We start from the raw sequence: 25,621 nt of genomic DNA on the forward strand, positions 1-25,621 counted from the left end.
AAAAAAAAAAAACACCCCCACACAATGATGAATGGTAGCGTCCGTTCGTTTAAAAACTCAAGCGGCTCTCGAACTCCGCCAGTCTGTGGGGAGCAAAGCGGTTTTTATTAAAGTCGTGTAAATGCCACAAAGCAATAAACAACTACTGATCATGTAATTAAGGGACGAGTTTTTATCTGTGGTACTACTAACGAGGTTCTTACTGCTGTTTAAGACACTTAACACAGATTTAAAGTGTTAAAATCTACAAAATTCTACAGATGTATAGAAATATAATGTTGTGCCTAAGACCTGAACAGTTCACATGGTGTCACAAAAAACCCCTAAAGAAACTATCATCATCTGTGATCTTTAAAAGTAGAAATGAACCTGTTGAGAATCGGTTTACGACAGCGTCCTGGTTTGGTGAGAGGTGTTGGACGTGTGAAGATGTACTGAAACTACAAGTGACACGTTTTACATTTTATTATTGTTTTTCAAATGATAATTCATTCTATTCTGATCGTATTAATGACTATGATAGGGCGTAAGATCCATTACAAGAATTAATACTAAGATGAAGTAGCTGTAGACTAACAATAGTGAGCGTATTACATCATCCACACAAATGAAGAGTGAACAAGGATTATTAAAAGTTCATGCCAGAATTTTTCAGAGCTTGTGACTGGCAAGTGTTGACACTCAAGTTCCTCTTTGTTTTTGTTATTTTTTTTGTTGTATTTTTTTTTTCTTTTCTCCTTTTTGAAACCACTACTTAAAGCATCCTTTAACTTGCACACATACACACAATATACTAGATAGTCAGATATACATTTTCCCAACCTAATTGAAAACATGATTTTTCCCCCTTTTTTTTTTTTTTTTTTTAAACTTTCAGGGCAAAATATCACATGCATATTGCGCGACGTATCGAAGATGTTCGTATACTGTCCGTTAACAGCGAGTGTAAATTTCGTAGTGTAAGAGTAGATAGAAATATCTACAGATGACAACCACTGTATTAAATAAAAGCTTTCAAAATGTCTAGCCATAGATTGGAACAAGGAAGAGCGGGATATCTGAAGAACCATGAAATTTAAAAAAAAGAAAAAAGAAAAGAAAAAAAGGTAAAAGAAAGAAAAAAGGCAATTTCTCAGTATTTCACTTTGTCCTTGACTGTGTTTGTTTCCATGAACTTGAGCAGGCCTAGTAGGAAATTCCTTTCCATCGGCAAATCTTTCATTGAATCGGTCCTTGCGTTTGCTTTTAATCCCTACTTTAGGTAGGCCTCTCGTACCTGGAGAGGTCATGTAAGATCACTGAGAATTCCTGCTGCACCGTTACTGTTTATAGTCTGTGTTCACTCTTTTCTTCCCATAGGCCTCTCCTGCCTCATGAACTGAGGTGTTCCACTTGTATGGCCGAGGCCTCCACTGTGATGCACAGGTCTTTGTGAGAGGACAGATCAGACACGCTGACCGTTTTGTACGAAACATCTGGCCCTGTCACTGGTTTGTACTGCTGCAGGTCAAACACACATGGCACTCCCTCTGACTGTTGGTAAGCGTTCCTCTCGGCGCGACTTGCTGCGGCTCCTTCTGCACCTCCTCCTGCACTACCTCCTCCCCCTGCTCCTCCGTGCGCAGGACTGTGGCTCTGCTGACCCGCCGTCGGTGGGGTGGGTACCAGATCCGGGGAGTGTTTCCGCATGTGCTTTATCAGGTAAGTTTCCTGTGAGCGGATGGAAAAGCAGACTGATTATTAGCTGGCAGAAATTAAATGCTGATCAAGGTGTTTTTTAGGGATTCTATCGAGGTCACGGTTAGTGCCGTACCGAAGTGTAGGTGCGATTGCATAGGCCGCAGGAGTACAGCTTCGCATGTTTCACTGTATGGGTTGAGAGATGCACCTCAAGGCTTGCTGAGTCAGTGTAGCCACGGTTACAATGGTGGCACTTGAATGGCTTGTCTTTGTTATGTTGGCGACGGTGAGACTGTGAACAAACAGATATACATCATTAAAAAAAAAAAGTTGAGACCCAAATGTCCATCTGCGGCAATCTGTCAAGTATTCAAAGTAATTCTTTACAATGTTACAGTTCCTTTAGCAGAAAATATATAACACATTATTTAACTTAAACACAGCAAAAAAGTAACTAACACTTGCTTTTTTTTTTTTTTTTTAAATACTTATGTGAACTTGTTTAATTAAACCATGACTAGACAGTCAACACGGGGGCAACAGGCAAATAATAAGTACACTCTCCTTTTAAAGTCATTTGTAGCAGACAATCTAGGACATTCCATGCTGTAGGATTTGTGTGCACTTTTTAAAGTCTCATTAACCTGACAGTTAAACAAGATGAGTTCAATTCCCCTTGTTATTCAAGCCAACTTGTTAAAGTAGAAAATGTACCAAAATAATATTAAATAATTCCAAAGAAACTGATTAACCCCTTTGATAACTGCAGAAAAGCTGGTGATGGTCATGTGCATGGGGAAGTTTAGAAAGCTTGAAACTTCTACTCGTGGAGAACGGTGGTACAGTGGCGTAACGCTACATTCACACATACGCCGGCTGGCGGCGTCAAAGTGTCCAGAGACACTTTCAGCAGGCGCTGCGGACATCGAGGGACATGAGCGACACTAACTGCTGGTGACATGATGTCTGGATGTTTAACAAATTTGAGAAAGCTGTACCTGCTGCAAATATTGGACAGTGAGGCGCACATGATCCGTGGCAAAAAGTGCACACTGCTTCTCCTTTATCTTGTATGTTATGATGGTGACACTTACACTGCTGAGTTTTAGATACAAACCCACCAGAATGCATCATTTTAGCAATTAGTGCACAAAAAAACTTTGTAAACTTTGTCTTATTTCTCAGTTCTCCATCTCCTTTGTCCTTTCCTTCATATCATTAAGGTAGGAATAGTAATAGTAGTCGGTCGTTTTTAATTCAATCAGTGTAATCAGTTCAATTATTCTATTAATAATAATAATAATAATAATACATACTATTACCACCTGAATGTAGTGCAGAAACTGAAATAGGCTTAATTAGGAAAATGTCATGAAGCTACACAAAATAACTCCTGATATTGAAAGGGCTAATAGTTGCATAAGAATTCATATCCGTTAATCTTTAGGAAAGAGATTTGTTTGCAGTGTCTAATGAACAATTACCTAATTAGAGCATTTTATGAGCGGTTAAATTATGGCCCTGGGTGTTAAGTGCTGTTTTTCCTCCATAGAGTTATAACAAAGAGGGTACAAGTTGGTACCTTTACCGGGTTTTATGTTCAATACCTCTGACTGACTGTTAGGAGATCTTTATGAAAGGAGTTTCAGGTGTCTGTACTTTTTAAACAAACAAGGTGCTTTGTAAAGTCCCACTGTTTGGAAGTGATGAGTTTCTGCTTCCCAGTTTTTATATGACATGACTTTTTTTTTATTTAAGAGAGGGGGAAAATAGGCTAGTGAGGGAATGACTGCTGTTGCTGTATAAAAAGTGTGAGGTGTCATTCGTTACATTTGAAAACGTATACATCGCTGCGGTAAAAGCAGATTAACACACTTTATAACATAACAGCAAGGTATCAGTATCACATGCTGTAAGCGTTCTGACCAATCGAAGCTGTGGTCTGTGGTCGTTTTGGCCAATCGTAGCATTCATGCATTCCAAACAACTATATTTATTAACAACAATGCATTATTCATGTCGGTGAAGTGATAAGCAAATATACTACGCTACGATGTCATCAGATTCGTATACAAGGCAATCGATTGTCCATACCTGAAGATTCGATAGCTGAGTGAAGGCCTTCTCACAGCCTGGATGAGTGCACTTGTATGGCCGGTCTCCTGTGTGGATTCTGTGCCAATGAGAGAGAAAAACCCGTTTCCTTTAGAGAACTGAAAGACAAGCCTGAGGAGATGATCATTGTGAAGAGAGGTAATAGGTTTTGGGGAGATTAAGGATGGAGAAGGCTACCTGTGATGCTGCTGTAGGTGGCTGAGTTGCCTGAAGGTCTTCTGGCAATAAGAGCATGTGTAGGGTTTCACTCCGGTGTGGATTCGCACGTGCTGGGCCAAATAGCTGGTGTTGGCGAACGACTTGGAGCAGTGCGGACACTTGTGGGGTTTGGATTCGGTGTGGTTTCTGCATGGAAAAGAAGGCAAAGGAAAAAGAAAAAAAAGAGGGTGAGTGAGCGAGACTAACAGCAGAGGCGCTACATCAGAGAGAGGGCTGTGTATGAAGATCTGTAAATGCAGTGTGCTTTGCTCCTAGCTTTAATGTCATGCAGGACCTGAGTCATCTCATTTTATTCTTTCAGTTGCTCGCACTCCTCCACACACTTGCCTAAACTAAATATATCCCAGTCACAAATTATTTTGTTTAGCGACATTTACATCAGCTCACCAATTACCACCAAGCTGTATAAATATATTCAATGTATGCAGAATATTTAACATGTGCCATTGAATACTATAAATATACTCTTACCATATTGGGGTGAGAATTTTATTTACATTTGGTTATTTACAAGTAATAACTTGATCTCTGATTGTTCTTGTAAAGCCTGCCGTTCGGGTGACAGAAGGAAATGTTTGCTCTACAGTGACAGCAAGGCCAGATCCATCATTTCATATGAATTATGAGGGAAATAAAAAATAAAAATAAAAAAACAAGCCTGCAGACTTGAATCGTGATGTACGGATTTCGGAGCTCCTGCACTTAATGTGTATGTGTGAGTCTGCTGTGATTGAGAGTCAGAGCGAAAATATCTGCAGGTGATAAAACGTGGCTGAGAAAAAGGACAGGCTTGAATAGTAATGGAAGGTGTGACAGGAAGGAAACGAGGGGTTTCAGAAAAAAGAAGAGCGCACAAGAGGTGAAAGCAAGGAAATGTTCAAACAAACACAGACACATAAACCGGATCTTATTCACTCATTCAGAAACGCGTCCAGAGTTCTCGGTGTCTCATGATGACTCAGCTACGGTATGTTCGAAACAACTGCTTGTGTCGTTGCCTCTCGGGCAGGAATGTGATTACGCCTTTGTCCCTTGCTGTACGAGTACGTACCTAACTCGAGCCGTACAAACATAACACGAGAGGATTTTGACGTTAAACGGCATTTTGCTGCTTACTATATTGCTACTTGAGAATAGAGAAAAGTCCAAGGATCGTATCTTAATTCCCTGGCAGGACTGCAGGACATGTCGCGTCCTGCCTTTCACATAGCTCTTCTCTGCCGAACAAGGAACTGGTGCTTAAATCACGCCACGTTCCATAACTTACTCCAGAAATGAGCCAAACCACTGGCGGCATTTAAGGAATGGTGTAAACGTCACATTGTTATTAGAACAACAACTCGTGATGTTCTACATACGCTAGCAGATTGTGGAAACGATTGCGAGAAGAAAAAAGAAAAAACATTAAAAAAAAAACATATAAAAAAAAAAAAAAACATGAATGTGTTCCAGTGAAGAGACGGAAGAAAAGGTTAATGCTGGTCGACCTGTTTTATGCGGCGACATGCTTAAATAAAATGAATAAAAGTATTAAATATGACTTCATTATGACTGTTTTTTTTATAGGAACACCTGTACCCCCCTGCTCGTTGGTGCAATTCTTCAATCGGCGGCACAATGTGTAAAATCATGCCGATACAGATGCAGATACAGCTTCAGTTGATGTGTTCAGTTACAAGGCAAAGCAGTCGCTCACATGACGGTTTTTATTTTTGTTTAAAAAAGGTCTGTGCGTTGGAAATCCTAGGTGATCGAAACAGCGTCGGACGCGGACGGCCGTACCTCGGAAAACATCGCTGGAGTCTGATGTTGTTGTTGGTCAGTAATATTTGATGTGAAACATTAACTGAAGCTCGGAGCGTGCATCACGTCTCCTCTCGGGTGTTCTATGTCTCTGCCAAGATCACCAGACGCTAAAGTATTTGATTTTGGATGCTGAAGGGTTCTTAAATTCCAAAGGTAAAACTGGTAATGGTTTATTGTTTTTTTTTCTTCAGACTGTTAGGAGTGTATTTGAAAACTCCTACACTAAATTACATAACGGTTCACAGCCATATAAAGTCCACTGGAAACAACAACAACAACAACTTGATATTTTGTGGAAACATGGAAAAGTGTGAAACCTGAACCTTAATCCATTGCAAACCCTGTTGATTTCAAATGAATTAGCCAACATTAATCTTTAGATCTCTCATACAAACACACACACACACACACACACACACACTCTCTGTCACACAAACACACATACACAACACACTCTACACATCCTGGCGCTCAGTGCATCCTCCAGTACCGTGTGTGCTGCTGTAAGTGACTGAGCTGCCTGAATGCCTTCTGGCAGTAGGAGCAGATGTAGGGCTTAGCGCCGCTGTGGATGCGGATGTGCTGCGCCAGGTAGCTGGAGTTAGCGAAGGATTTGGAGCAGTGCGGGCACTGGTGCGCCTTCACCTCCGTGTGCGACTTGGAATGCAGCTGCATGTCTGACTTATTGCAGAACGTCAGGCCGCACATCCGGCACCTACAGACACACACACACGCACACACACATTCCGGGGAAGGAAATAGGAGGATGGGGAGAGTAGAAAGATGAGCCGAAGAGGAAACACAGGAGCGAGAAGATGTGAAGACAGAGAGAAGGTTGGGGGGAAACGTGAGATGGGGTCATGGGTAAGTCAAGGTGAGAGAATGAAAGGAGGAGGATGAGGAGGAGAACAGGTGAGGAAAAATGTGAAAAAAGAGTGGAATGGAATGAGATGGGGTACAAAAGAGAGGGGACAGAAAGGGACAGGAGGAGAGTGGGGTGGGGGGGGAGAAAGGGGGGGGATGAGATCAGTGAAGAAAAACAACAGAGGGAAACTGTAGACTGTGTCGACAAATCAGAAAGATGAGAAGGAAAGGCAAGACATACGAGCGCAGACGGATGAAGGAGTAAGGAGTGACCAAACGAGTGGAGGAGAGTAATTGTGCGGTCATGTTGCTGTGTGTGTGTGTGTGTGTGTGTGTGTGTATTGGAACTGGCAAAGCCATGCTGGCGCATGCAGCCAACGACACACACTTAGTGAACACTACTTATACTACGCGAAGCCAACACACATATGGACTGAGACACATTCAACACAGCCTAAGAAGCACAAGCGCGTACTCGTGTGTGTGAGTGTGTGCGCATGTGTGTGTGTGTTGGGGGCCATGCATTGCTGCAGAGCAAGTGGGAAATGCACTAAGTATCACTAGTTCAGTCCTGCCTTGTCTAGAAGCTTTCAGAGACACACACGCACGCACAGCAGGCATGCTAATGTCTGAGACGTCGTACCTGTAGGTCTTTGCGCCCTCCTTTCCAGCGGGCCCTTCGTCAGCAGAGAGGTCGTAGGGGTCTGCGGGATGATGCTGAGGACAGGAGAGGAAAAGACGTTTGTACGATTTAATTAAAAAAAAAAAAAAAAAAAAAAAAAAAACACCCACCCTGTCTCTTAAAACAATTGAGATTTCCGTTCCTGTATAAAGTGACTGACACTAGGTTTTCTTCAGTTATGAGTTACTAACATGTTGGTTGGTGTCACATGCTGGCCCTCACATCACAGAATTGAACTTGTTAACTCAGCGTTTCTCACACTTCTGTCAATTCCTGTCGAGCAACAGCAGAGACACTTGTCTGAGGAGTTGCACACAAACCTGTCCCACCCAATACTGATGTAGACTGTACTTGTATAGACCGTTGATGTAGACGTACGCTACTCCTGGTGTTTCAGAGCTTTAAATATGTCTGTAATCTTCACCAATTGACAGATAGCCTTGTTTTCTTGTTATTTTCTAGCTTTCTTTGAGTTAAATAATAACAATTTTCACATTCTGATTAGTCCTATTCAGTCAAAACCTAGTGTTTGTAGGAGTAAACTTTTTAGTTGGGAGTATTATTTTGGCTCTGTGTTTTCAAAAAAAAAAATAAATGAATGGAGGAAAAGTTCCTCCACCGGTTCGATATCCTTAAGTCGTCCTTAGTGTAGGGCGTGTGCGAGACGGCTGGGCCCTGGGAAGGACCGCTTGTGAGATAAGCCGTACAGACGATGGATGGATGGATGGAACCTGTACAAGGCCACAGTTATAGAAGATGCGCATTCAGAGGTTATTTACCAAGTCTGGGGTTCAGTGCAGGAATAAGTCACTTCCTCAGACAGCGAGAACTGACCTTGTACACTGTCTGGGCTTCTCCATCAATAAGACATAAGTAGTAAAAGATTGTGGTTACACTCGGCTGTTCTCTACACTAGGCTACTCTAATGTCTAACGCCAACGTACAGAATCGGACCGCCAGCTAAAGAGCCGTTCGTTATGGACTCGAAACGTGTGAGCAGAGAAACCTCCTTAATCTGGGCCTCAAAGATTACATAAACCATATAGCCAACTTTATGTATTTATTTCTTTTTTTTAAATTCTGTATTTATTGAACATGGAATTAAAGCTTAAAGCTGTTCGATGTAAGGGTTAGAAATTACACGCTCTGGTTGAAAGATAGTATTGTGCACTATGTGTGGAAGAATATTTTGAAACGTGAGCTGTGCTGGTGCCGCATGCGTTGCTCTCCCACACGTGGTCAACACACAATCGGCGATTCGACCTACGCCCAGATCGTTTAAGCTCTAATAAGTATGTCTGAGTTCTAACGGCCCCGACGGAGCAGAGAAAAAACTTGTGTAGTATGAAAGTATCTCAGTATTTTCTGTGAAGATCTATGAAAACCACACGCAGGGTGAGCGGACACGTTCGATGACTCACTCATGCCTGATATAACCGGGTTTGGTTAGATAAGTTTTATACATAGATGATGAAAACTTTTGTATAATGAGTCAATAAATAACAAATCGGGACAAGTCACTGAGTCATTCCTTTCATTTAGATTTACTTCCTGCTTCATCACCTCAAACTTCATCTGTACCGACTGGACCCACGGCTGCCTCTAGCAGCGGCAAGTCTGTTAACACTTGGGTTTTTATATATATGATTCTCTCACATCTGCATATTGCATAAGCTGGATCCTGTTGTGTGTGCGTCTTTTGCTAATAACTAGGATCTGCTCCTCTTCTCAGCCAGTGGCATTACTGAGTCCAGTGAGTGCTGTTGAAGCTCATTTGGTCTAAGCTGGAGATTTCCAATGTCTCAGACTCTCAGTGGCACCATGAGTTCCCCCTCACACAACAATCCACAAAGAGGACAAATCAGCTGACGGTCATCTATAAATCTATAACTTCCCACTACATTAGAGGAGGAAAAAAAAAAAGAAATGTCTTCCCTGTTTAGCTAGACGAACAGGAACCAAAGAGTACGATGTTACACACTGCACATTTAATCTTGCTCGATTATTATTATTATTATTTTTTCCATTCTTAAGCTTGTAATTACACGCCAAATGTCTGTCAGTAAAACGGTGTGCTGTTGTATAAAGCTACATTAACATTAATAGAACCATGGCACAGAGCGAGTAACTTTAGTCTCATGATTCTTCAAGTTTAGCCTGCTTATAAGGACGCCCAGAACGCTGCTTACTTCTAAACTACCCTAGATGTTTACAGACAAACAAGAAGCAGACTCCTAAAGAGAAAGTCAGAAGGGAGATGGAGAGAGAGAGAGATAGGGTATGGATGGATAGATAGATAGGGTATAGACAGATAGATAGGGTATAGACAGATAGATAGATAGATAGATAGATAGATAGATAGATAGATAGATAGATAGATAGATAGATAGATAGATAGATAATGGATGGATATATTGGATGGATAGATAGATAGATAGATAGATAGATAGATAGATAGATAGATAGATAGATAGATAGATAGATAGATAGATAGATAGATAGAGTATGGATGAATTGATGGATAGATTAGAGATAGATAGATAGATAGAGATATATAGATAGATAGATAGATAGATAGATAGATAGATAGATAGATACTGAACTACTAGTACAGATGTATAATGTATAAGCTCCACTAAAGAATACTAGCATCTTCACAGGTCATCATCTAATTTGCTGAAATGGTGCAACAAAACATTGCTAACTGCAGAGAATACGAGGACAAGATTATAGAAAATAAGTCATTTACGCTGACGTCACTATTTAAGCCTTATCGGGATTAGGTATAAAAATTTCATGCAATTTACTGCTATAACAAACAGCAGGTATGTCCTAAGTCGCACACTTGTGCACCGTTCTCCTCCACTGTGTAGTAGAAATAGTGTGTGTAGTGTTCACACTGAAAACTGCAACAAAAACTAGTGCAGTTCATGTACTGATGATGCACTTATTCACCGGAAAGAGCAAACTGCGTAATGTTGGACACTTCGTGCACTCGATACTTTGCTTATGTTATAAAAGAGAAGATGGCTTAAGATGGATGAAGACACGCCGGTAAACAAATGTCTTCTCGATTAGCTCATGCTGTGGGATTTATTTTTCAGCACGTTTGTGATCGACTGAAAAAATGGCTTATACTTCCGCGGTAACATAACCAGAGGTGGGAGTAAGTCACACATGTGCAAGTCACAAGTAAGCCTCAAGTCATGAATGTCAAGTCAATTTCAAGTCGAGTCTTTTTTTAAATATTTGTCAAGCAAGTCTCAAATTTGCGACTTAAGTCTGACTCGAGTCAAGTCAAGTCCCCCATCTCGGAGTCATTTTTAACTCAAGTCCGAGTCATGTCTCAAGTCATGAACGTCAAGTCAAAGTCAAGTCGAGTCTTTTTTTAAATTTTCAAGCAAGTCTCAAATTTGCGACTTAAGTCTGACTCGAGTAGTCAAGTCCCCCATCTCTGAAGTCTGAGTCAAGTCATGAATGTCAAGTCAAAGTCAAGTCGAGTCTTTTTTAATATTTGTCAAGCAAGTCTGAAATTTGCGACTCAAGTCTGACTCGAGTCAAATCGAGTCCCTCATCTCTGATTCATTTAACTCAAGTCCGAGTCATGTCTCGAGTCATGAATGTCAAATCGAGTCTTTTTTTAAATTATCAAGCAAGTCTCAAATTTGCGACTTAAGTCTGACTCGAGTAAAGTCAAGTCCCCAATCTCTGAAGTCTGAGTCAAGTCATGAATGTCAAGTCAAAGTCAAGTCGAGTCTTTTTTAATATCTGTCAAGCAAGTCTCAAGTCTGCGAATTAAGTCTGACTCGAGTCAAGTCATTCAAGTTTCTGAAAATAACCAATTAGCTTTCACGTGAGACGATACGACTGTTGTACAACACAGACGCCAGACTACATGCAGCTAAGCGTGCAGTACGTCATTTGGGAAGCGGCTAAAGTGCAGTGTCCTTATGATCGAGTCCATCTGAGCTGATCAAATGTCTTAACTGGTTTATTCTGCTTCGAAAGTCCAAGAGTACGTTAGAGCGAAACTGAAAATGTTCTGGAATTTCCCTTCAAGAATAAACTGACGACTCGTATTACGTTTTATCTACACCGTAAGGGACGCTTGAACAAACAGCTGCATTTTTAGTCGTGTCAGAGAGACAGAAGAAATGCTTCGATGTACAGTACGGCTGCTGGACGATTTGCTGGGTTAGACGGGCAACGTCGTAAAATTTCTTATTACCGCTTCGAGTTATATTTCTTTATTACAGGCTCGGCTCGAAGCCTCGGTAATGAGAACAGGTCGAAACAATTCGCTGCACATCTTTTTATAATACGTAAACCATTTCCCTATAATGTTAGGCACTAGAGACCCGACTGAATGGCTTTAATAAAGAGAAGAAAAGGTCACATAGAAGTCTACGCCACACATTTATTCAAAATGTCCGTGTAAACCGTGTCTACACTGAAGTGGAAGCGCGAAGGAGCGGGCGATTAGGGAAACGCTGTCCGTATTATTTACATAAAATGACATTTCCGTTCCCGTGCACGGCTGTTTCGTGCCATCCGAACGTGAAAGATGAGGAAATTAAAATGATAATATAAAGCTTTGTTTGTGCTCACAGTTCTGTACCTCAGTGCTGAGGACTTCTCTAATCTGACTGGTCAGAAGGTGCTCGTTACTTTCCCATAACGCCGTCGCTCTAACCTTAGTGCAGCTCCAAATCCCAGGTTTAGAAAAAGACATGTACGGTATGTTAACGTTTCTATAGTGACAATTCAGTAACCATGATTTATATAGTGGTTTATACACATGATCTAAATCTATTAATGAATGAATTAATAATGTGCTGCTTGTACATTATAACTAATGCATAAGGCTCACACCATTTAGTGTCTTGTTAGCACTGCATTTGCATTTACTCGCTTAGGAGATGCTTTAATCCAAAGCGACTTAGAATTGTGACGAGAGCTGCTGAGGGTTAAAGATCAAGGGCACAATTTGAACATTTTAGCTTGGCTCCAAAACCTTAAGTGACGAGTAAAACCAGATATATGATGCTATAACAAGTGATAACAGGAAATGATTGTTTCACAATTCAGTGTAACTATAAAAGGACAAAAAAGTCCACGTCAGTCTTTAATGAGGAAAAAAAAACCTCATCATCGCATCCTGCTGTTGATGAGAATGACACACTGATTTCGGTTTTATTCCTACATCTAATCCAGAAAGAGGTTCTACATTAAACTCTTACGGTTAAGAAAGACGTACCTGTCCAGCCAGGTGACCGAGCATCAGTGCATCACTTCCTGTCGGGGAGCCCACCAAAGGGAGCGTGGATTTCTTCTTCCTCCCTCGCTTCGACGGTAATGGGATGACGACCGGGGAGCAGGACATGCCGTCGTCCTTCTTATCTGAAAGAAGTACAGAAAGGTAATCGTTTGAATTCTTTTATAAGCTGAACAGTATTGCTGCAGGAGAATGAGATGATGCGTTACCTGTGTGCACTGTTATCATAGTAGTTGTTGGATGCCCGGGGATAAGGGATGGAGCGGAAGATACCGGAGACACCAGAGTGACTAATCCCGCTGAACGAAGTGAGAAAAGTATATAAAATAAATAAATACACAGAGATAGTGACTATGTTTAGATCACCAGGTGAACAACCTTTATTTATGTGCATGACTTAGTGATAATGGTCCAGTGTCCAGTCAGCATGTTCAGCTTTTTAAACACATTGTTTTGTTAAGTTAACTTAAGTGACGTGACATACGGCTAAGTACGGTGACCCATACTCAGAGTTCGTTCTCTGCATTTGGCCCATCCAAAGTGCACACACACAGCAGTGAACACACACACACACACCGTGAACACACACCCGGAGCAGTGGGCAGCCATTTATGCTACGGTGCCCGGGGAGCAGTTGGGGGGTTCGGTGCCTTGCTCAAGGGCACCTCAGTCGTGGCCGGCCCGAGACCCGAACACACAACCCTAGGGTTACGAGTCAGACTCTCTAACCATCAGGCCACGACTTGCCCTACATCATTCCCATGTCGGCGAAACGACTTTTTTTTTTTAAACCGTGTTCAATTTCTAGTGAATATAAGACACTGAACTTTACCAAGGTTAGCTGTCGTCCTTCATTTACCTACAATTATCTGAGACGGGTAAAAACATAGGACGTGGACTGTTTTGGGACGTGCAGTTTGATCGGAACACAAACACACAAAGGGTTACACGATCGTTATTCTTCTACTTAATGGATTGAACTTTACCCACCTGGTTCAATCAGACGAGGTGTCAGAATTGCGTTTAGACTCGTCTGCTCTAATCGGGTGTAAACGTGAAGGCTGTTTATTCCCATTGTGCTGGATGTAAACTTCCCATTGTATCGATTTAATTGCTAATTTTTTATTGATCGGTTTCTACACTCTACCGTTTCGAACACTTCTCTCATTTCTTTGGTTTGAGCCACAGTATACAGTTTTCCCAAGCCAGAAATGAGCTGCGTGCATAATGCCTTCTAGTTTCCAGAGAAGGCGTAGGCAGGCTTGTGGAAAACATGATGGCCTGTAAACATTTTCTTTGTCGTTGCCATTTTCCTAACAGGCATCGGAGTGCTCTGAACCTGAACGGCTGCATGTCTGAGTTACAGGCGTCAATAAAAAAAAAACTCTGCAGCGTCCTACTTCCTGTCTCAATGAGTCATGGGGGTTTATAAAATTTGACCATGTAAATAGCTCTTCTAGGAACGAGAACGATACGACTGTTAATCGTAAAAGTAAGGAAAATGCTAGCTATTAGACAGATCCTCAGATGGAGCGACGGTTAGATTATAGCTGGTGTGTAGTGTTATGGGACTGTATCGCTAGGCATGAGCACATATTTGGCTGAAATTAAGCTGCCTGTCTTCGAAACGAGACTCTTTTTGACATGAATGCGATTCAAGATTGCTTTCTTCTTAAGCTTGCTGTACGCTTCGAATGACAAACGGACTTAATGAATCTGCTATGGTTCGGCATGCAGTCATGAATGTATTCAAGAGGAACTTGTACCTTGCTGCGGGATCAAAATGTTTTTAGTAGGTGGATCCGCCTACAAATTAACTAAGGACGATAACTACAGTCATGAAAGAGGACGATGCAGTAGTTTCGGCTTATTTTGAAAAAAAAAAAAAAAAGAAGAAAGAAAGAAAGAAAGATAAAGATAAGAGCCTGATGAAACCTAGGAGGACGTAGTACGCTAGTCCTATAAATGGTGACAACTCTATGCATGCTGCTATCACCTGACATCACAGCCACACATGCAACCTAAAATATTTCATGGTACTGGTGAAATCAACCATGTTACATTTGGGCCGATACATGAATAACGAGCTATATATCGGAAATCTACAATTATATTTGTGTTCACAAACAAAACTAAAATTTTCACCAGGACTTTATCCTCCATGATGGTTTTTTTCCTCACTTGCTCCCCACCAAGTTCAAAAAGCCACGTCGCTCAACACTTCTCTGAAAAACATTAGCAAGCTTTAGAAGTGTCCTGCGGTGACGGAAAAGCATGTTTAACAGCACCTTTTTTAAAAACAGCTTACTTTGTGTCTGTAGGAATCCTTGTAAAAAAAAGTGTGAATACAAGGGGAATGCCACCGTGTTAACGTAAAAACCATAATCAGTCGCTCCAGAATTTCGCTGGGTTTTTTGTGCTGTTTTTCTCTCAATCGATTGACAACTGGTGAAACTGCGATCACACAATGACGTTTGTTTTGTAACTGTGATTCATAGCACGGGTAACGGCTTTCTTTGACGGCTGAGCTCATGTTTCACGCACGTGAATGAAACAGGGATTTGACAGAATACATGACAGTGTTGCGATGACGTGACACGATTCGTCTCCAAATTCCATCTCATTTGCCTGATTTCATGTTGATTTCTGTGATCAGGAGAGACTGAACACTGTCGTACGTGTTATGTAACGTGACGTATTGTAATGTATTACCGATTGTCAGCACATACCTACTGGACACTGAGTCGTTTCACAACCACAACAATGTCTACTGTACCAGCGGTCATGATTCCGGTGGACGGCACGGGCACCACGGTGATGCTGTGTGAAGAATGGGGTGGATGCGCCTGTTCCTGCTTCAGGGCACGCCCCCCAGCCGCTGCATCCATGGCCACACCCCCTGCAACTGCCACCACTGCTGTGGTGGGGTAGTGGGAGGAGCCATGTGGGTAGGCAGGGTTTTTGTCCTGTTGGCCCAGCTGCTCCTTCACCTTGTTTAGAAACACAACATTCTCAATCTGACACACACACCCACACACATGAGGCATTATGAGGAAAATGATGTGGACACATGGTTTAAGATACGCGTGTGTGTGTTTGGAGAGGAAGCTACATGTATTCTCACCTGTCCTTGCACTGGAGACCAGAAGTAGGAGTTAAAATGGGAATCCTCCATCATTCCTAAGTAGGAGAAAAATTGATGAGTAGGAAAAAAGTGTGAGAACAGCACAAGGGCTTCATCACTTCATCTGGGGAAATAGGAAATAATCTAACATGACTGGTGAGAACTGACAGCTCCATCACACGGAAACAGGATACATGCTATTAAAGTGTTATCTTTGTAAGGCTGGATCACTAAAGCACCTGAAAATTCAAGTGTAGATATTATTATTATTATTATTATTATTATTATTATCACAAATGATGTGTGAAGTGAAACTAAAGTAATATGAAAAACATTCTGCACTATAGTAAAAATATATATTATATAAAATGGTAATAAAAAATTCTTAAATAATGTGAAAAACTGAAAATTCTGCACTACAGTAAAAAAGAAAAAAAAATTGTTAAATAATATAAAAAACTGACAACATTCTGCACTATAGTAAAATAAATAAATAAATGTATTAAATATGAAAACATTCTGCACTACAGTAAAAAATTATTAAATAATATGAAAAACTGACAACATTCTGCACTACAGTAAAAAAAAATTATAATAAAAAACCTTTATTAAAATGTAAAACATGACATTTTATTTTTAATGTAAATATATAAATGTATCAGAAAGAACAGCAGTCCTGGGGTAAAGGGAAGGCCTCATGTGCTATAACATGTCCATATAGCAGTGTATGGTGTGTGTTAGCAGTGTGTTAGCTAGCGCGCGCGCACACACACACACACACACACACACACACACACACATCCCAGAACGGTTAATAAATCATATCAGATTCACCGGAGGTCTTTCTGTGGGGCTGTTTGTAACACAGGCCACTTTAGTTGGCGGGATCTAAAACACTCACTAAAAGCCAAGACACAACAAACCATCTGATTATATTATTGATGCAAAAAACAGGAAGTGGTGGGTTGTTGTTTTGTTGTTGTTGTGGGTTATTTGTAAAAAAAAAAAAAAAAAAAAAAAAAATTAAATACCCGGTGCAAAGCAAATTAAAAAGATATAATGTTTATTTTACACAAAAATAAAAACAGCAGCCTCGTCGTCTGACTGATGCAAAATCATGATCAGCCCAGTAACATTGTGTTCTGTAACGTTAACTCACATTCACCCGCTGCTGCTGTCGGGCCGTGCAAATAAACTGGAGGAGAGAAAAAAAACACAGCGCACACGAGGATTGGAGAAAAAAAATAACAAGTGAGAAGAGGGAAAAAAAAAAAAAAAAAAAAAAAAACCGTCGACGCCGAAACCGAGGCTTTACGCAGGACTTCCGGCACACGGAAGGCGAAGGAGGCCGAAATGAAGCGCAAAAAAAAGAAAAACAAGGTTCAAACGAATAAACATCAAGCCTCATTTACCCAGTCGTGTAGACTTTGGTTCTGCTTCCCCGGGGATTTCTTCCGCTCGGGATAGTTTGTGAAGTCGCTCCGAAAAACACTCAACTGAAGAAATTCAACGAGTTTTCGTTCCTTCGGTTTTTTTTTTTCTATTTTTTTTCCTTTTCTTACGGAGTTGCCCGAACTGTCTACGCTCCACTTCCTCAAGATGAGGTCAAAATGCGCGAACGTTTTCCGTACGGCATGATGTCATTTCCCGTTTAGTGAGGTCAAAATATCAGGGTGCGTCCAAGATCGAAAGTCGAATTCTACGTACTACGTATTTGCGACCCGGAGGATCATTAAATATTTATTTAATGTTTAGGACCGTGTTTGATATTTAGGGATACAGGGAGACAGGATAAATAACTAAAATAAATAATATATATATATATATATAGTAATTAATAATTAAAAAATATGAATATAAAATTATATAATATACATACACGCTTTGTATGATTTCAATATTAAAATTCTAGTAGTTATAATTTACTAGGAATCTAAATCCTTAATGTTGATGATTAGAATAAAAAAAGCTTAATATTGATTATTATAATAATTATGTAATAAACTTATTTATTAATAATAATTGTAATAATAAATATAGCTGCAAGCAGCGATGGCGGGCCCTCACACGTTTTTTTATCGCTATACACGATGCACGGTGGGCAAGTGCATCAAGTGGGTAAATATCAGTGGACTATTTTATGTTGTTACTGACCCATTTGGGGACTGTAGGTAAATGAAACCCCACATTTTAGACAAATGGGGGCGCTAGTGAGCCACTTAAGAGACACACCTTTGTCGGACCTTTTTGTCCACACTTAACAGCCGACAAATGTGATGTATGTGTCAAATTTCAAGTTAATCTAAGCACACCAAAAGCATTAAATATGGCTGAAATAAAAGTAAACTTTGACACGATGCCATGGTAACAGTATTTGAGATATCAAAAATCTGTTCGCAATTTCGCATCTCTAATATCTTTGTGTCATGGTGGCCAAGTCTGGTCTCACTTGCATGAATCCTCTAGGAGGAGTATTTAAAAGTTTCCTGGGGCCTGTTGGTGGCGCTATACCCGGGACTCACAATAAGCACATCGATGCGATCGGAAGCCTTGGCCGGACATACACACCGCGTGTCATCACAATAAGACATTTTTTGCCTTAGATAGAAGACACTTCCTGTTGCTCTGAATTCGCCATAACTTAGTTGCCTCGCCATGGCAGCATTGTTCGAGATATCAAAAATCCCTTCGCAATTTAGCAAGTGCAACGTCTTGGCATCATGTTCACCACTTTTGGTGTCAACCGCATGAATGTCCTAGGAGGAGTATTTAAAAGTTCACCACATGCAACTGTTGTGACTGACACGGCGCCTGTTGGTGGCGCTATGTCCGAGATTCACAATAGGCACATCGATGTGATCGGAATGCCCGAAAACTCTTGAAATTTGGCACACATGTCAGAGACGTGCGACACTAGGCTCGGGCAAAGGTTGGAATATGTGCGTGGCAGGGGACTCTGTAGCGCCCCCTGTAATGCAAAAACAAACATTTGCGCACAGATCGGGCAATTATGTACGCACATGTATGAGAGTTGGTACGCATATAGTTCATCGACTCATCGACCCGAACAACTTTCGCGCTCCGAATTATTAGCTCCGCCCAACAAGAAGTCGGCCATTTTGGATTATTTCATAATTGCATGCGGTGAACTTGTAAAAAGTCCTCATAGGGAATTCATGCGATTGACATCAAATGTGGTGAACATGATGCCGAGACGTTGCACTTGCTAAATTGCGAAGGGATTTTTGATATCTCGAACGATGCTGCCATGGCGAGGCGACTAAGTTATGGCGAATTCAGAGAAACAGGAAGTGTCTTCTATCTAAGCCAAAACATTTCTTATTGTGATGACACGCGGTGTGTATGTTCGGCCAAGGATTCCGATCACATCAATGTGCTTATTGTGAGTCCCGGGTATAGCGCCACCAACAGGCCCCAGGAAGTGTGTCAGTCACAAAGGTGGATTTTTTCACAGTTGCATGCAATGAACTTTTAAATACTCCTCCTAGAGGATTCATGCGATTGAATCCAACAGTGGGGAACTTGATGCCGAGACATTGTAGATGATAATTTGCTAAGGGATTTTTGATATCTTGAACGCTGTTCCCATGGTAACGTGTCAAACTTTACTTTCATTTTCAGGCATATTTAAGCTCTTGGCATGCACTTTGGGTGCCTTAAAATGATTGAAAACACCAGAAATTTGGCACAGACGTCAAAGTCGTCTGCCATTAGGCTCGGCCAAAGGCTGGAACATCGGCATGGCAGGGGGGCTCTGTAGCGCCCCCGGAATTGGAAAAACAAACATTTGTGCACAGATCGGGCAATTATGTACACACATGTATGAGAGTTGGTACGCATACAGATCTCATCGATCTGAACAACTTTCGTGCTCTAAACTATGAGCTCCGCCCAACAGGAAGTTGGCCATTTTGGATTGTTTTATAAGTGCATGCGGTGAACTTTTAAATACTCCTCCTAGGGAATTCATGCGATTGACATCAAACGTGGTGAACATGTTGCCAAGACATTGCACTTGCTAAATTGCGAAGGGATTTTAGATATCTTGAACGCTGTTCCCATGGCAACGCATCAAACTTTACTTTCACTTTCAAGCATGTTTATGCCTTACAGTTGCATGCGGTAAACATTTAAATACTCCTCCTAGAGAATTCATGCGATTGGCACAAAATGTGGTCGACATGATGTTGAGACTTTGGATGGAGATGATAAATTGCGAAGGGTTTTATGATATCTCAAAAGCTGTTCCGATGGCAACGTGTCAAACTTTACTTTTATTTTCAGGTATATTTAGGGTTCTTGGTGTGCTTAGAATAACACAAACAACACACGACTGACAACACATCAGCGTTGTCGGACATTAAGCGTGGGCTAAAGCTCAGACATTGCCGTGAGTCTGTAGCGGCTCTCTAGCGCCCCCTTTTGTCTAAAATGTGCAATTAGTTTTATCTACAATCCTGAAACTTGGTAAATACATTGCTCTCATCAACACAAACACCTTTCAAATTTACAGTCATTAGCTCCGCCCAACAGTTTTCAACCTGCCAAAGTTCTCACATACCACCCCGCTGCTGTGATCCCTCCACTGGCTTCCGGTAACTGCACGCATCAGATTCAAAACACTGATGCTGGCCTACAAAGCCAAAAATGGACCAGCTCCCTCTTACCTCAAAGCCCTCATCATTCCTCGCACTGTACCCCGCAACCTCCGATCTACCAGCACTGCTCGACTGGTTCCACCATCTTTCAGGGTAAGAGGCAAGTATACTACAAGACTCTTCTCTGTTCTGGCACCAAGGTGGTGGAATGAACTTCCCCTAGAGGTCCGGACAGCTGAGTCACTGGCTATTTTCAAGCGGAAATTGAAGACCTACTTATTCAGGAAACACTTCAACTAGCACTTCTTTCCTTATCTTTTGCATTTAAATTTAAATTGCATTTCATTATAACTTTGAACAAATGTTTTAAACTCATGGTATCTTAAGTATGTAACCTAGTGTAATTAATAGTGCGATTGAATCCAACAGTGGGGAACATGAACTTGATGCCGAGACATTGTAGATGATAATTTGCTAAGGGATTTTTGATATCTTAAACGCTGTTCCCATGGTAACGTGTCAAACTTTACTTTTATTTTCAGGCATATTTAAGGCTTATACTTGCATGTGGTCAACTTTTAAATACTCCTTCTATGCGATTCATACGCTTGTCACCAGACTTAGTGAAAATGATGCCAAGACATTGAACTTGCTCAATTGTGAACGGATTTTTGATATCTCGAATGCTGTTGCCATGGCATCACGTCAAATTTACTTTTACTTCAGGCATATTTAAGGCTCTTGGCGTGCTTAGATTACCTTGAAATTTGGCACACACATCACATTTGTCGGCTGTTAAATGTGGACAAAAAGGTCAGACAAAAGCTTGTCTCTTACGTGGCTCACTAGCAGTGGTGTAGTCTACGTGATATGCAAGTATACGCCGTATACCCACTAGGAAAGGCCAAGGATTTCCGTATACCCACTTAAAAAGCGTGAGAATACGTAACAATATCATTTTGTGACAGAACTGTCATTCATAAATTCACCCCATCTGTGTTGCGAACACAGACTGTGGTTGCGATTGCGAATCACTAACGTTTTTGGACCATTGGGGCTTCCGTGGCCTGTGACCTGATCTGACGTCATTTGAATTTGAAATTAACTAAGTAATGTAAAAGAAGATATGAAACGAAAGCAGACTCAAACTACACTCTGAGTGTTTTCGGAAGCCTGCGCCTAAAGCTACAGCAGCTTCGGGTGACATTTCACCCACAGCCCGAGTACAAATGTATTTGGAAAGCTTTGTAAACTAACAGTTCATTCAGTTCATAATATTCTGCAATGAACAAATGTTTTTTGTTCACTATGAAATGTACATTGAAAATTGACAGCTGATAAAATCTGTGCTCCAGGTCCCATATTCATATAACATTTAAGGCTAAATGTAACTCTTAAAGGTAAAGTTCACCCAAAAATTAAAATTGTGTTAGTTTATATAATCGTTTTTTGGGAAGATGACATATTTTGGTAGGCTGTTTTATGAATAAGCTTTTGACAATACTGTAACTATACCCAAGCATGGAAATAAAGTACATGTACATTGAAATGTGAACATTTTTATGAGGCATGATATAGCTAATAATTAATTCTGCAAGTCGAACTGCTCAATGAGCTTTTTGTGTACCGCACACACTTGTGATACTGCCCGAAAGAAACAGCTTCCATCGCTGATAATACTCATTGTGTTACACGGACATCCCAATGGTCCAGTGTCTGCTTGGAAAACCACATTATCATCATGACATTCTTTGTGTAGTAGACTGCTTAATTTTTGTTTCACTTCATGACACAGTGGATAAAAATGGAACGTTTTGTCAATTCTACTTTGTACACAAATTACATCAGAGTTCAAATCACAGTCAGAAATTGTTTTTGTATTAGTACTTTCCATAAAGTGTTCTTTCGGTGTCTTTACAACTTTCTCTCTCATCTTCCAAACCTTCTGAGCAGTAAGATCTCTTTTTTTTACCCACTAATTTCTTTTTACCAACATCATAATTTTTGTTTTCTGATTGCCTGACAGATACTTTACTACTTTTTTCAGGAATTAAACGAAGACCACTTATTTCAAATTCTCTCTCATCACCACCAACCCATGCAGCCAAGTTTTTAATATGTTTCAAAACACAGCTCAATGAATTGTAATGTACAATCACACTAAACCCATCACTATCAGGAATTCCAGTTCTACTACGTGCATGGGAATCAATCACAGCAAACTGTCAATTTTGCTTAATAATGGCACAGGTATTTCCATTCAATGTTAAAAAGCATGTTTCATATTGTTCAAACATTGTCTGCAGACCATGGACTAACGGCACACATACACCAGCTGTTATCAATTCTCCATCATTCATATCGACAAATCCAGAAACACATTTACCATATTCAAACATGAACCTTCTCATTAAACACATATTTACAAGAAAGATCTGGAACACACGACCACTTCTGCGGTGTTGGATCGCTAATACAGTTGTTTTCATGCAAATAACCATACAAGTTATCGCCAATAGTTAAAACTAATCTAAATCTTTTGTTTCCCATAAAAAGACAGTATGTACACTATGCATTTCCATTCCAGCTAAACTAATTGCAACACATTGTTTTCCTGGCCACTTGAACCTGCTATAACCTTGATGAAATGAGCTACTGCCTTCTCCTACAACATCATTGTTCACACATGGCAACATATCTGGTAAAGTAACCTCTACATTAATTCCACTTATACTAAACTTAATAGCACACAAGCTTTCCATTAACTTTTTGACATGCCAAAACAAATCTTGCCAATTTGTGTTGAAAACAACAACAGCACTACCCATATTTGATCCCAATCCACATGCATCACGAACATTACAATCTACAACAGCATAGACATCACTACATCTGATAATTGCACATGTTTGTCTGTCAATCTTCACTAAACAAGATTCATAATTTAGAAAAATCACTTGAAGTGTCTCGTACAATTCTTCGTGTCCTCTAGTCAGTCACTCCCCTTCTGCCACTTTGGACATTTTAATAAAAATGCAGTATTGCTCACTAAACTTTAAAGGTAAAGGAGTTTTACCATAACTTTTACATTTAGCTATCTTTTTAACCAGTTTAGTTCCCTCAGCATAAATATCCAAGACTTACTTTCTGCCAGGTGCACACATTTTGTATCTTATGTTTTACGATTGAAACTAAACTACATGCTGCACCTACAACATCCTCATTCAAAAATGTGGACTGCATTGGAACTGTATTGCCTACTAATATGGGCAAAACACTTGGACACTTGCAAACAGTGGTATCAGAAACATCTTTCTTACTTTTGTTGATCTTTGGCTTTCGCCGCATTCGAATTCTCTTCAACTTGGGCATCTAAAAAAAAACAGGAAAGCAACATTACAATAACAGATATTACACAACTACAATAGTATCAAAGCCAAAACAACTTAACTATACACTGTAAACCTAAATGTTATTTCTACAACTACAATTGACTTAAATACCTGAAAATAAAACATATATACGTTATTTGGAAACCACACACGTTCTAAAATGTAAATACAATGACCTTCATTAGAATTATCTGTTTAACATGTAATAAAGAATACAAGCCTGTGAACCTCATTACGTTAATATTAAACGTCTTTTAGAAAATAAGACTGTGTTGAATTTTTTGATTCATATGGGCATTTAATTTATTGCTTGAATACAGTGCTACAATTAAACTACAAAAATACACAGCAAAGAAAATTTACAATGCAATTTCCTTTATGTGAAGACTAATATGATGTGACAATCAAAGTTCATGTACACTAAAGGAAAGAATAATAACATGAACAGTTATAATTAAAAAAACAACATTACTTATACTACAATAATAACTATTTTAAGTCAGAACATATTTTCTTGCTTTTTAACCAGTTATAATTATTAAATATATTTGCTTAAAATTCCATGTGAAACTTGCTTAAAAATGTGAATGCAAAAATGATGCACTATATTCTTAAGTAAATTCAGCCTTTATTTTTTTCAGTGCAGTAAACATGACCGGCAAGACCTATTAAGCATAACTCTAGCGAATTCCAATATACAACCATTAAATGGATTAATTTTTCTCGTGTTAGGAAGCCGACACACTTCAACGACTCAAGTCATTTCAAAAATTCTTTCAATTTCAAGTCATTTTTTTTCTATCTACAAAATTAGGTTACAAACTGCTGCTCAGCCAATAGAATACCATACAAAATACACTCAACATTTAATTTCATTACTATTTAACTTATGTTCACAATTACACAACTAGCTACATCATTTTTTTCCAAAAAACATGAGCACAAGACCCATTAAGCATAGCGTTTAGTCAATGACCGTCTAGACAATTCCAATATACAACAATTAAATGGATTAACTTTATATATTGTGTAAGGGAAATCAATGGAAAAAAGAAGCTAAATCACTTCAAAAACGCAATAATTTTTCTCAAAATTAAATCACAACTCGAATTTAACATGTTTGTGTAAACTTTAATGTGTTATACATTAATGTGATAACACATTACTTAACAAAAATATCCAATAGTAAGTTGAAAATATAGCTGCAAGCAGCGATGGCGGGCCCTCGCACGTTTTTTTTATCGCTATACGGTGCCTCCCAGAAAACAATGCACGGTGGGCAAGTGCATCAAGTGGGTAAATATCAGTGGACTATTTTATGTTGTTACTGACCCATTTGGGGACTGTAGGTAAATCAAACCCCACATTTTAGACAAATGGGGGCGCTAGTGAGCCACTTAAGAGACACACCTTTGTCTGACCTTTTTGTCCACACATAACAGCCGACAAATGTGATGTATGTGTCAAATTTCAAGTTAATCTAAGCACCCCAAAAGCCTTAAATATGCCTGAAATAAAAGTAAACTTTGACACAATGCCATGGCAACGGTGTTCGAGATATCAAAAATCCCTTCGCAATTTAGCAAGTGCAATGTCTCGGCATCATGTTCACCACATTTGATGTCAATCGCATGAATTCCCTAGGAGGAGTATTTAAAAGTTCACCGCATGCACTTATAAAACAATCCAAAATGGCCAACTTGTTGTTGGGCGGAGCTCATAGTTTAGAGCGCGAAAGTTGTTCGGGTCGATGAGATCTATATGCGTACCAACTCTCGTACATGTGCGTACATAATTGCCCGATCTGTGCACCAATGTTTGTTTTTGCATTACAGGGGGCGCTAC

General features: G+C 40.0%; 1 protein-coding gene across 4 annotated transcripts; it reads right to left on the reverse strand.

The window, feature by feature from the left end:
- Positions 1–450: 450 nt before the first annotated feature.
- znf384b (zinc finger protein 384 b) lies at positions 451–17,384 on the reverse strand. 4 transcript variants are annotated; one of them, XM_027146188.2, is made up of 11 exons: positions 17,178–17,384; positions 15,766–15,821; positions 15,418–15,631; positions 12,851–12,940; positions 12,624–12,766; positions 7,328–7,401; positions 6,311–6,535; positions 3,973–4,140; positions 3,775–3,853; positions 1,814–1,972; positions 451–1,710 (listed from the first exon to the last, which is right to left on the reverse strand). In XM_027146188.2, exons 2-11 carry the CDS (start codon positions 15,817–15,819, stop codon positions 1,372–1,374), a joined length of 1,545 nt encoding a protein of 514 aa, XP_027001989.2. In that variant the 5' UTR covers positions 15,820–15,821; positions 17,178–17,384; the 3' UTR covers positions 451–1,371. The 4 variants fall into 4 exon arrangements, with proteins under 4 accessions (XP_027001989.2, XP_027001994.2, XP_027001987.2 ...); XM_027146193.2 differs by lacking the exon at positions 17,178–17,384 and adding an exon at positions 16,925–17,090; XM_027146186.2 differs by lacking the exon at positions 17,178–17,384 and having other exon boundaries at positions 15,418–15,658.
- Positions 17,385–25,621: the final 8,237 nt, after the last annotated feature.

This window comes from Tachysurus fulvidraco, chromosome 3, assembly GCF_022655615.1.
Source record: "Tachysurus fulvidraco isolate hzauxx_2018 chromosome 3, HZAU_PFXX_2.0, whole genome shotgun sequence".
In the NCBI taxonomy this organism is placed as follows: domain Eukaryota; kingdom Metazoa; phylum Chordata; class Actinopteri; order Siluriformes; family Bagridae; genus Tachysurus; species Tachysurus fulvidraco.